Source organism: Leopardus geoffroyi, chromosome C2 (genome assembly GCF_018350155.1).
Source record: "Leopardus geoffroyi isolate Oge1 chromosome C2, O.geoffroyi_Oge1_pat1.0, whole genome shotgun sequence".
In the NCBI taxonomy this organism is placed as follows: Eukaryota; Metazoa; Chordata; class Mammalia; order Carnivora; family Felidae; genus Leopardus; species Leopardus geoffroyi.
In genome coordinates, this window is record NC_059333.1 from 77,028,428 (window position 1) to 77,041,427 (window position 13,000).

General features: G+C 39.0%; 1 protein-coding gene across 2 annotated transcripts in view; it reads right to left on the bottom strand.

Annotated features, from left to right (window-relative positions):
- Nucleotides 1–13,000, bottom strand: part of CCDC50 (coiled-coil domain containing 50) — a 66,779-nt gene that overhangs the window by 33,518 nt on the left and 20,261 nt on the right. For both annotated transcript variants that reach the window (XM_045502590.1, XM_045502589.1), the window contains exons 2-4: nt 5,920–5,982; nt 4,982–5,108; nt 529–619 (exon numbers count right to left, since the gene is read on the bottom strand). In XM_045502590.1, coding sequence (XP_045358546.1) covers nt 529–619; nt 4,982–5,108; nt 5,920–5,982 — 281 coding nt within the window. The remainder of the gene's footprint in view (nt 1–528; nt 620–4,981; nt 5,109–5,919; nt 5,983–13,000) is intronic.

The window sequence follows — 13,000 nt, forward strand, 5'->3', positions numbered from 1 at the left end:
GAGGGTGGGTCCCCAATCCAATGACTGGTTTCCTTTTAAGAAAACAAGAGGACACAAAGACATGGGAAGAAGGCCATCCGACCACAGAGGCAGAGACTGAAGTGATCCAGTGACACTCTAAGAAATGCCAATGATTGTCAGGAGCCAGCAGAAGCTAGGGAGAGGCAAAGAAGCATCTTTCCCAATAGGCAGCTGGGACCCACCAAAACCTTGATTTTGGATTCCTGGCCTCCAGAACTGTGAGAGACTCTATTTCTGCTGTTTTAACCACATCAAGTCTGTGGTGATTGTTAAAGCAGCCCAAGGAATCTAATTCACCTCTTACGTTGAATTAGCATCATCTTTAAGAAGAGTTCACTTAGGTTATCGAGGGGCAATAAACAGTGGTCCATGGAGGGCAACACTTGGACTATGCACCACCAAAGAGGAGAGTTCTGCTGCCCATCCGGCAACCCTGCATTTAGTCCATGAATACAGAAGGCAGCCCTTCCTCAGGGCTGGGGTGGAGGGGCATTATCTTAGTTGTACCTCATCTTTCTTCTCCTGAATGCGTCGTCTCTCGGCCTCAATAGCCAGCTTCTCCTGGATTTCCTGAGCAATTTCACAGTCTTGTTGTTCACTAAAAAACAAAGGTGAAAGTAGTATGAATAAATAATAAATAAATTTTCTTAAAAATACAATTTACTGAATACTATGAACCCGTGCAAATCTTTATCTCACTTAATCCTCACAATAATGATGCAAAGAGGTGGATATTGTCACATGTTACAGATAAAAAAGCTGGGGTCCAGAGTAGTGACAGCATTTCCCTAAGAGCACAGAGAACACAAGTGGCAGAACCAGAATCTGATCCCCAGACACTACAATGGAAAGTCCCAGGCCTTTTCTAAATTCTCTTATCACCTCACCATACTGGGGCCACTCCACAGACAGGCATGCTTTCTCAAGATCTTGCAAAGGAAACATAAACTATCAGATTAATGTCCACAAATATACAAATCACTAGATGTCACTCTGGTCTCCTAGAAGTGATGGTATGACTTTAAAATGATTTTTATAAGAGTTTAAATTAGATGTGTTTTTCAGTTTCACTAATACTTAAAATACCGTGCAGCTTCAGTTCCCAGTAGACACCTCTCTGGCTGCTGCCAATTTTCTTAAAACTCAGATCCCTGAGAAACGTGAATGCTGCAATACTGCTGCTACCATAGTTTGCCTTGTTTTGGCATTCATGTACTGAACAGGGACTTAAATTTAACACCTGCTATAGTACAGACACCATGCTCAGACACTGAGGATACAAACATGAGTAAATCTTCACTTTGCAGTCAAGGCTCACAATCCTTTTTGGAAGAAGAACCAAGAGGATGATTTTGGTGGGCAAAATAGATCACCTCTAAAACAGCAATGCAAACAAAAAAGAACTGGATATCTCAGAGATGGGTACAAGTGCATGTCTTCTAGATTCAGGTCAAGAAAAGTCAATAGGCAGCTTCAAACTCCAGAACCTGATACCTCTGGAAAGCCAAACTTTACACACAACTGTTAGCTAGGAAGGATGACCGTAAACATGCTTAGGGTTTACGACTTAAGAAGAGGTTGGAATGAAATTACAGTTGTGACTTACAGAGGGAGTTTTCTTGCTAAACAAACATTCTCATTCTCCCTCTCATTCTCTCTCTCATTCTCCCTCTCATTCTCTCTCTACCGAGTGAACTTAAAACTCTCAATGAATCTCATTCTTGGTTGGCTATTCCATGTTTAACAAACAGCATTTTGTAAACTGGAAAGTGTTGGGGAGGGAGGGCAATAATCTGAACTGTGATTAAGGAATTAAAGCCCATACTCTCTCTTCCAACGAAACTGAGAGGCAGAAATTATCCTCATTTGTATACAGAAACGGTCACTTCCAACATGCTTGGAGACAGGCAGGTACAGGTGGACAGAGACGTGGCCGTGTACGCACGTGTTATGCCGATACAAAACAGAAAGGAAGGAAGAGGAAGTAAGAGAGCACAGGTAAGGGATGGCAAGACTCTCCTAGAATCAGTAGGAAAAACACTGGACAAGGTAGCTGCAGACCTGATTTCTGGTCCTGCCACTGAGAGTCAGTGAGCCATGCCCTCTCTTGTCAATTTATCAGCTATAAAAGTATTTGGACTTAATGACTTAATCTTATAGGTCTAATATTTTAGAACTCTTAACCACTCAAACCAAAGAATTGAAAAGAAACAAAATCTACTCAAAATAATTTTTATTTATATATCCTCTTTTCATTCACTTACTTCTAATAATTAAGAATCATACGTTTCTCTCTGTCTCAAAAATAAATAAACGTTAAAAAAAATACTTAAAAAAAAAAGTCTTAAAAAAAAAAAAGAATCATACACAAAATCATGTTCCTAATTTTCAAAGACTTCTCTAGTTGGATCTCTCAAACTCAGGTAAAATCTGTACAGGAGTTAGGAAATATTAATTACATGCAAGATAATAATAGATGGGAAAAAGAAGAAGCCCAGCAGAGAAGGCAAATCTAAATGAAATGTTAAAGGTTACAAGTGACACAGATGTCCTCCCTAGTACAGAAAATAAAGAAGTGAGGTTTAAGCTGAGGATAATCACTTCCAATCATATTTCCATGAAGGACAAGATCGAGTTCACGCAGACAATTACACAAAATCCTGAGGAAGCAAAATCATGTGAGAAAGGGGTAGTCAACAATGGGCAAGCCTGATAGTGGACGGGGGCCCCAGGATGCAGAGTGAGTAAGAGCTTCCAGTTCATTAATATTCACAGCATTTCATCCAGCCAGTGAGGTGCAACTGTCAAAACTGCTAGCGTGTGACAATCAGAAAAACTTCCTTTCTAACCACTTATTTCAGCTAGGAGTACCTCCAAAAGCCTGAAGTCCCAGGCAGAAAGAGAATATCTGGCTCTCTTCTAATTTAAGACCTATAATCCATTACTCTCTGAATCCTCATTTATATTTAGAGTTTTATCTCAATAATCTCTGAATAATCTCATTATACTATCATTACCCTAATTCAGGGTCTTAAACTTCTGCACCAGCCTCAGAACTGCCCTTGATAGCAAAGCACTGTGAATAATGTAAAAGGCAATGATTTAGAACTCTAGAATACTCTAGCTCTGGCTCTTATCTTTTTGTTTTGTTTCTGGGGGTATTTTGTTTTGTTTATTTATTTTGAGAGAGACAGAGAGAACAGAGGAGGGACAGAGAGGGGGGGGGAAGAGAGAATCCCAAGCAGGCTCCACACTGTCAGTGCAGAGGCTGACGTGGGGCTCGAATTTACAAACCTGTGAGATCATGACCTACCTGAAATGAAATCAAGAGCTGGAGGGTTGAGCCACCCAGGCGCCCCTCTGGCTCTCATCTTAACTCTGGTTATGACCCCAAACCTCCACACCTCTCAAATCTCTCTCTTCTTATTCCATGAGCATTACCCTCCAATCAAGCCTTGTCATCTCTTAATTTGACCACTTCAAAGCTGTCTTCAATCTTGTCCCCTACAATCCTTTATCTACCCATCCCCCAGAGTAGATCCCAAAATGAAAATCTAAAACTCTTTCAATGGTTCTCTGTTGTTTATAACATAACATCTACAAAATCTAAATTCCTAAAAGCATAACTTTTGGTCCAGTTTTTGACTACTTTTCTGGCCTCATGCCCTAACCCATGCCCTTAATCACACACTACACTCCAGCAATACTGAACATCTTGTAGCTACCATGAGATTCCAGGTTCTTTAACCTCTTCCCTTCCCTATTACTCCCTCTGGCTAGAATGGTTTCCTTCAGCTAGCACTATGAACTTCTAATTTAACCATCAAGGCTCAGATTAAATACATCACCTGTGTTAGAATGGTTTTCCCAGTCTCTCCTTTCTTCATTGGCCAAATTATTTAATTCTCTGTGGCTTACACCAGTCTCTGTAGATTTCAAAAGCCTCAGAGTTTTATTCTGAGGCTCTTAAAGGCAACAGCTATATTTTATTCCTACCTGTGGTCTCCAGCGCCTTTCATGGTGACAGGTATAGCAAGAGTCAGTAAGAGTGTTTATTTACAAAATAAGGAAGCTGAACAAAAGGATGACTAAAGTTCTCTCTACAAATAATAAACCAGAAAGGAAAACCCTTCCTCAAAGACAGCAAAAATGATAGGCTTTCCTGTTTATTTGAACATGAACTACAGTAAACTGTGGGGGCCCTTTACTTCTCCCTCTACCCTTTCCCCTCAAAACAATACCTTGTGGTTAAATCCACCATTTAGATATAGGGGATTACACAGAGATTTAGATACAGGGGTCACTCTCAAATAAGAAATGCACCCTCTGAGCTTTTAAAACAGTGGAAGAAAAGTAAGTCATCGTGCTGGAAGAGACCTTGGATATGATCTTTCCATTTACCGAACTATTACAGGAGGAGACTGAGGAAAGAATGTCTGTCAGATGCTGAAGTTATAAAGAGAACTGAGTGTGTATTTCAGAGCTTTCCAGAAGATCCTGCCTCTCCCTGAAAAGCAAAAGAGTTTCAAGGAAAATAAGAGCAGCAAACATCAACCACGCAAGAGTAAAGGAATCCAATACAACTCATAAAGTTCTTTGATATCCAGTATTTCACTGGATCCCCCAACCAACCTATGAGGCAAAGGGAACAGAGATTATTTTCCACGTGCTATAGGGAAGGAATACAGACTCAGAGAGGTGGATCGAAATGCTCAAAGTCCAACAGTTAAATGTGCTGAGAGTCATACCAGAATCCACTTGTCCCCAAACCTATGAAGTATTCCAACAACAACAAAAAATTCAGACCAAAGAAAACTGTGGGCTAGCCACTATAGGATTTGTAATCTAACAGTGACAGGCATGAGAGGGACAGACACACAGTCTTCTTCCCTGCCCTGGTTGCTGGCTCCACAGAGAAAACCAGTCCCAGCCTGCCTCCCGCCCGCCCCCAAATCCTCACAGGTCTTTGTAGCGCTTCTGGAGCTGAGCCTGAGCTTTCAGATCTTCCTCCTGAAGCTGCTTAGCCACCTGGAGATCATGCTGGACCAAACGGTTCCGCTGAATATTCGAGGCCAAATGATGTTCAACTGGACGGAGAGATTGAAGAGAGGAATCACAATGTTTCGTCTGGTTAATAATACGCCTCAGGATAACTTAAGAAGGGTTTTTCCATTAAAAAGAGCTTCACATCCATGACTTCATTTTATGCTTTCAAAAATGCTATATAACAGGCGGCAAAGGAATTATTCCTCTTCTCTTTCCATTAAGTAAAATGAGAATCAGAAAGGTTAAGTAACTTGCCCCTGGTCACATGGCAAAACAGCGGCAGTGACAGGATTTCCACACCAATACTCTAAAACCAAGGCCAGGGCTCCTTCTGCTCCACAAACTGTCACTCTACTTATAAACATTTTCAATACTTACTTTTTATATTGACACATGAATTAATGATTCCCAAATTACATATTTGCAAATACGTACTTCTGTGTAACACACATAACTTAGGTTTAGTTTCCATAATTACCTACATAAATATTGAGAAAAGGCTACAACCTAGATACTTCCAATGTCTGCAAAGATGTTCAGGCCCCTCTTCTAGGGGAAGAACAGATGCCAGATAGTATCTCCCTCCTAACAATACTAAGGCAAGGGAAAGGTTCACGCCCCACTTTTCCTCCCATATACCCAAAGTCTCCTAATCCCTGGCAGCTGTCACATCTTAAAATACCCAGAACTTCATTTTCCACCCAGGTGGCACTTGCCTAGATAAATCCCTCAGGACTGATGGAAAGTAGGCCTGGTGACTCTGTTCTCTCTCCCTGCCTCACCCAAAGAAACCTGCCTCAAGCTACTACTAAAAAAGAAAACAGAAGGAACATAATGAGGGCCATTACTTACTCTCTTGTTCTTGCAGGCTGTGGGCCAGGGTGTGGTCCTCTAAGACAGCAAAATCTCGGCACACTGCAGAGGATGAAGGAGGAAAAGCAGACAAGAAAGTTCAATGGTAGTATTTTAATATGTTTAAAAAAAAGAATTTTGTTTACTTCAAAAATCAATTCTACTATTTTAGGATTATCAGCTTTATAACATGCAGTGCAAAATAGTGACTAGTTAATACAAAGTCTTCATTCACAATCATCCACAGTACCTGCTCAGTGCCAAGCACAGGGTATCACAAAGTAATGGTTAGCTCTGGTCTCTGGCCTAAGGATATTAACCACAGAATCAGAACCCATAAGTCCAGAAATTTTTTTTTTATTTATTTATTTATGGGAGAGTGCAAGCAGGGGAGGGGAGGCAGAGGATTCAAAGCAGGCTCTGTGCTGACAGGCTGACGGCATCAAGCCCAATGTGGGGTTCGAACTCATGAACCACAAGATCATGACCTGAGCCAAAGTCAGACATTCAAACAACTGAGCCACCCAGGTGCCCCATAGGTCCAGAAATTCTAATCCACATCTGAAAAGAGAGGGCAAGTATTGTGGCCATAATACAAGAGACAAGAACTTTCTGCATACTGTTAGCTAAGAGAAAGCTGAGTTCTTGCATAGTCAGAGGAGTTAAAAGAAATCTAGCCTTTGCCTCAACCATCTAGGGTTGAGGGAATCCTCTCCCAGAGACTTACATCTATCCTGCTGCCCCTAAGGAAAAACACACCTTTATTAGTCCCTCGGGTAGGAACAGATTTCTATTTCAGGATAATCACTTCTTTAATGGGACCACACCCTCAGACAGGAGTTAGAACTAGCTCCCCTAGGTCTCAGTAAATGTAGAGCTTCCTAAAAATAATCTGCATACCAAAAGGATATGGGAAGCTTAGAGGATACAGGAACCTGCCCCTACTGTCACCTCGATTTGGAGATTCAGGCAAGAACATTCTCTGGCCCATCTTTTTAGGAGCAAATGGGAAGAGATGGTCTCCAAGGTCCACCCCAAACTGCAATTTAAACTCCTGTTTCTTAAAACAAACATACACAAAACAATACTCATAAAGAACTCTTACCATGAAATGTGCCTTTTGTTTGTATGAAGGACATGTAATTTAGGTGATATGTTCTTACTCTATTCCAAACATGTAACTCACATGAAAAAGGAAAATTCCCTAAAGCCACAAACTACTACAACATGTAGGACTCATGAAACTGTCCTGTAAAGTTACCAGAGTTTATAGATTTCTTTCTGCAGCTTTGAATTTGCCTATGAAGACATTTAACTGAAATGGAATAAAGAAACAAGCTTTTGCCATTCTTAGCACTTATATATGCTCACATACATATACATTGACATAGCCAGCCCTGTCCCTGAGAAATAACACAATAAAAAAGTAGGTAGATCTTAGAGACATTAAGCTTACTCTGAAATGGTTTTACAATTGGGGAATCATTTCTGCCCAAGAACCATTTAAACAACATATGGCCTGCTTACTTCTTGCAACTGCAAAACTTATAATTCCAGGAGAAAGTCCTGTTCTTTTACATCTGATATATTCTCAGCAAATTCTAACAACTTTGTGGCCCAGGTCCTAGCTACCCTATGTTTCACAGAATGAAAGTGCTTTCAAGATGAGCTAATTAACTCATTCGATTAATAGGTGAGGAAAATGAGGGCCAGACGGAAGAAAAGAGTTATCAAGACTATATACAGTTTGTTGGTGACAAGGTTAGAAGTCAGTATCTGAGCCAGCAAGAGCGCCTTCCTTTCCTGACACCATGACAGCCCTCTGGGATTCCAGGCAAACCAAGAGGTCACAACAGACTGAAAGGAGATATTCTATACTGACTAACATGCACTCCCTAACATGCCTAGTGAATTAATATTAATTGGTCAAATGGCTAAGACATGTATGGATTTAGTTCACAGAAAACAAATATTCAGAATGAATTAGACAAAATGAATGTAATCAAATCTTGTGCAGAAGAATGCTATTTTATTAGCATTTATTATTTGAAGCACTTTTACTATACTGCAAAGGCTTATGTCTGTATACTAATGTCCCGTATTAATTTTAGATAAGATTAGATTAATTGTTGAGATTAATATTTTTCCAATCATGGATGTCAACCTATTGTTAGGTCATAAAATCAATTTACTAAGTCTAGAAATGAATAGGCTAGAAAACAGAGTAAAACACACAGTCGAGGAAACCATGGAATGGAGAAACTTTTTCAGTTTTACTCACACAAAACTCACACATACGTGTACACACACACACACACACACACACACACACAGCTGTATATATGTATTAGGTTACACTGTAAAACATACAACACCCTGCAGATTATGGTCAAAAAAACTTAAAAGCCACTTCAATTTATGTTACCAAGGCAGAAAGTTATGACAAACAATATATTTTATACATGTTTAAGGTCATACTGAATAAAAGATTATAAAATTATTGCAGGTTTCCATGTGGATAACCATGTGAAGAACTGCAATAATTTTATATTTTTGTTTTAGTCAGTGCAACATTAAAACATAATGTTTATGGATGCATACACCTGTAATAAAAATATGTTTTTAATATACAGCACTGACACAAACTGAATTTAGAATTGAATCGTGCTCATCTACAAAGAGAGTCAAAGAGCAGGAGTGCCTTCACTATATCAGATGTTCTATTGATTTACAAACAAAACAGAGAAGACTAAAGCAAATAAGGCAAATATTAACATCTATTAAATTTGGGTGGCAGGATCATGGGTTTATGTATTTCTTTTTTTTTTTTTTTTTTTTACATTTTTTTAATGTTTATTTATTTTTGAGACAGAAAGAGACAGAGCATGAGCAGGAGAGGGGCAGAGAGAGGGAGACACAGAATCCGAAGCAGGCTCCAGGCTCTGAGCTGTCAGCACAGGGCCCGATGCAGGGCTCGAAATCAGGAGCTGTGAGATCATGACCTGAGCCAAAGTCAGACGCTCAACTGACTGAGCCACCCAGGCACCCTGGGTTTTCTGTATTTCTTTTGTTTTTTTGTAATTTTTTACACACTGCATTTTAAAATTCTACAACACAAACTTTTTCTTTTTAAATCCACATCTTTAATTCCATCAATAGCATATGCTGCTGAACCATAAACATAAAGATCATAGCAGGTGCAAGGAGTTTATGAATTACTGGTTACCATAACAATGACTCTTCTCAGTGACTTCTTAGTATTTAACCAGCAAGAATGAAGTATCATTGTTATTTGATCCTAAATCTTCTTACAGCACATATGGGTTAGGGTTTGAGTGAGAAGAGAATCTAGAAGATCTTCAATGACTAAAGGAAGTGCACACACTCATACACAGAATTGTATTGTCAATACACCGAGTTAGCATTTCAGAGTTTACTGAGAACTTCCAAATGCATGATCTCATTTATGCCAAGTATTACGTGTTCACTCCAGTTTCTTCTGCATCCACTCTAGTTCCTTTCTAGATGTGCCTCTGTACACTCTGCATCATGACTCTTAACACAAGCTGGAAAACAACCACACATCCAGCCACCTTTGTAAATCAGTAACCAGACTGGGAATTACAGAAAACATTTCACAGCCAGGCCAAATTCAGAGCCTGGATCTTTGCTCCTTCCCTAATCTACTCTACTTTGAAGTAAACAGTATAAGCAGTATACGAGGATAAACAGCATCAATTCATATCACCACCTTTCCCTGCAGGCACACTTAAGCTGTATCATTGGACCCTGAATGCCTACCCTCCCACTTCTCAGACTTCGTCCCTCCCATGTTCACTTTCACTCACTCAAATTTCAAGCTGATCTTGCCATTAGAGCCATTCCATCATTCCTCTCCATTCCCATCCAAACTTCAATGGTCCTGTAAGCCTCCTCCCTCTGACCCCAAACATTTTCCCCAAAATTAAGGCATGGTAGCTAAGTCTGTTTTGAAAACTAATCATGCAACTCTACCTCCTTGCTTTTGAAGAGCATCAACAGAAAGAAACACATTTTATCCTTCAACGCAAATAGACAGCTGTCTCCGTGACCAGTTGCAAACTCTTCAGGGCAGGGACCTTGTGGGACTAATCTCTGTACCTTCCACACAATTCTATATGCACTGGATGTAGCATGTAATGAGACTTCAATAGATATTCATTAATTGAAAAAGAAATGAAGAAACACTGGCCAATAAAGTCAAAAAACAGTGAAAGTTCCATAGCCAAAAGAAGAAAACAATTTTATAAATAGAATTAAGCTCTGTTGTTACAACAGCATTACAGAGACTTGTAAAACTTTCAGATATCATTTAAATAAAAACTAGAAACCTTCTCCATTCCCACTAAATGAAATAGTTTTAGTGTTTTTTAATCCATATATATACATATAAGTATACAATGATTTAGTTTACATTAAACCAAGCAAATTTCAGAAATAGGAAGTAGGATATATATTTGAAAAATATATATATGTGTGTGTGTGTGTACACACACACACACACACACACACACACACACACATTCTCCCCCCATCCATTTTCCTTGAAGAAAAAGGTGATTTTCATTCATTTGTGGATCCCCCTAAATACACAAATGACATAGTATGTACCTAGTAAACGCATTCATTCAACAAACATTTGCTGAGCTCTCTTGCGATAAATAAGTCATTTCCAAGCCATCACGAAAGTAGAGATGACAGAAAGGTACATAAACGTAATATAATTTGATAAATGCTATAAAGAGCTACAGAAAACTCTTTGAAGGCATAAATAATGGAGGAAATGTGCTTGCTATGAACTGGAGGTAGTTGTAAGTAATAGCAGTGACTCAGAGATATCAAGAAACCTTAAAGTAGCTAACATACAGAATGAATTTCAAAAGAAGGTTAAAATTCCTATGGGCAGAGGTAGTAGGCATTCTAGATGGGGAGGCAATTAACTCTCCCAAACCAGAAGAGTGAAGAAGTCATTCCCCTTCTGTCCTTGTACTCACACCCCAAACTTTCTGAAAATACAATTCCTATGACTCAGTCTTTATAAGCTTCCACCCACATACAAATGCCTGGATTAATAATACATTCACTAGCAACTATTTCTTTCAACCTGTGTCTGTACTGCCTTTTATGTCCTGGTATAATTTGTGAATTATCCTACTTTTGTGTGAATGCTATTAGCAACAGATGGAATACATATTCATTGATTTGAGAACAGGGATGATACTTGTTTTCCTTTGTTCTGTACACACGAAAACAGCCTCTATGAATGAGGATGATGTTCCAGACACATATTCTATGTTGAAAAGTTTGGTAATGACAGGCAGCCACAGTTGACATTGATACAGCACTTTATTGATTACAATGCACTTTCATATACAATCCTCCTAATTACCTGAAGGTAAAGGTTTTACCAATATTCTCATTTTATTTATGAGAAAACTAAGGCTCAGAGAAATAAAGTGACTTGACCAAGATTGCCCAACAAATGAACAAATGAATTGGAAACCAAACCTGGAAGAAGTAATGAGTCTATATTTCACTACCTAAGAAAAGAGTTGATATTATTAAATAGTAAATAAAATAAAACAAATATGCATTAGGTTGTTTGAAATTGTGGATACAACAGAATTTAGGGTAAGGATGGCACATGTGCTCAGAAGGTGGGTTCCAGGGCCCCAAATAGAGCAATAAAATGGGGGATATTGTTTATTTCGTCTCACTGTCTCCCAAGAATAAGTCTCTGGCAATCACAGTCAGCCTGTATTCAATTCTGAAAAACAAGGGCAATAAAAAGTTCTTTTCATTTCACAGTGTTTCCTGGGTGATGTGCAAGAAAAACCTTAAGCTGTGTGTGACAATGGTGGAAAATTCCAAGGAAAATTTCCCTTTGGGATCTAACCAGCTTGCCCCATCTCCCCTACTCTCCATCCAGTATCAATGAGATTTTCTCCATTTGCAAAGAGAGTATTAATAAATTTCAGAATAATGTGTCCAAGAGATGTTAAAGACAATTTGTACAAAGAAATAACATGTGTAAACCCCTATGCCTTTGTTTGTTGCCCCTCAAAAGGAATGTCTCCCTAATTTATTAAAGAAGGGTCTCTTTTCTTTATTTAAAGCTCTAATAAAACTGCCTGAGTAAAAGAGAACAGAATGCAGGAAAAACTATGAACAGCTATCATCCTAATGCCAAGTCCTGGACATTTTCATCCCCAACAAATTTTACGTATATAGGGACCAAGAGGATATCAATATCACCATCACTAATAACAACACCAAAACCAACCCTCACCCCCCATTACTACCACCGTCAGCTCGGGAGCTTCTTAGGTATGCTCAGTTATGGACTATGGACACTCTCGTAACCATCTGCCCCAATTATGAGTCCTAAAATAGCATACATAGCTTTGAATCACTGACCACTCTGACAACTGAAACTTCCCAATCAGGCAGGAAATTGAAACAATGGGAATAAGATCTCAGTAATGTCTGAACAATTAATTTACTAGGGAATAAAGGGTAACTGAAACTTTTGCTCCTTCTCTGACTTTTAATGTCCTAGATGTCCATCCTGTTGAAATTAACAAAATCCAAGTACAGTATGACAGAAGAAGGAGAGTGGCACCTAATTTGGGCTCACAAAACACTAGTAAATGACACAGGCCTTCCATCCTCATTTACTTTGTTCCTAGTCGAAGTAGTCAATGGCAGGGCTATTATTCTGATCAAGTCTCCAAATCCCCCGTTCTATCCCATATACTATGGTTATTCCATCTGTCTGGAAGATAGAGGATCCTTCTGATAAGAGACGCATAATATCATTAAATCAGATCCACGTTTCTGGAATATTTATCTTTAGTAGAATTATTACCACCCCCCCCTTACTAAACTACCTGAAAAATGCACACAGGCTTCTACAATTCCTTTCTGAAAGACAAACACTTTCATCCACACTTTGTACAAGTGATTAAGTCAAATACCATTAACCAATGTTTCAACTATTTGGGGATTTTTATGGTTACTGGGTTTTGTTTATGTTTTAGTT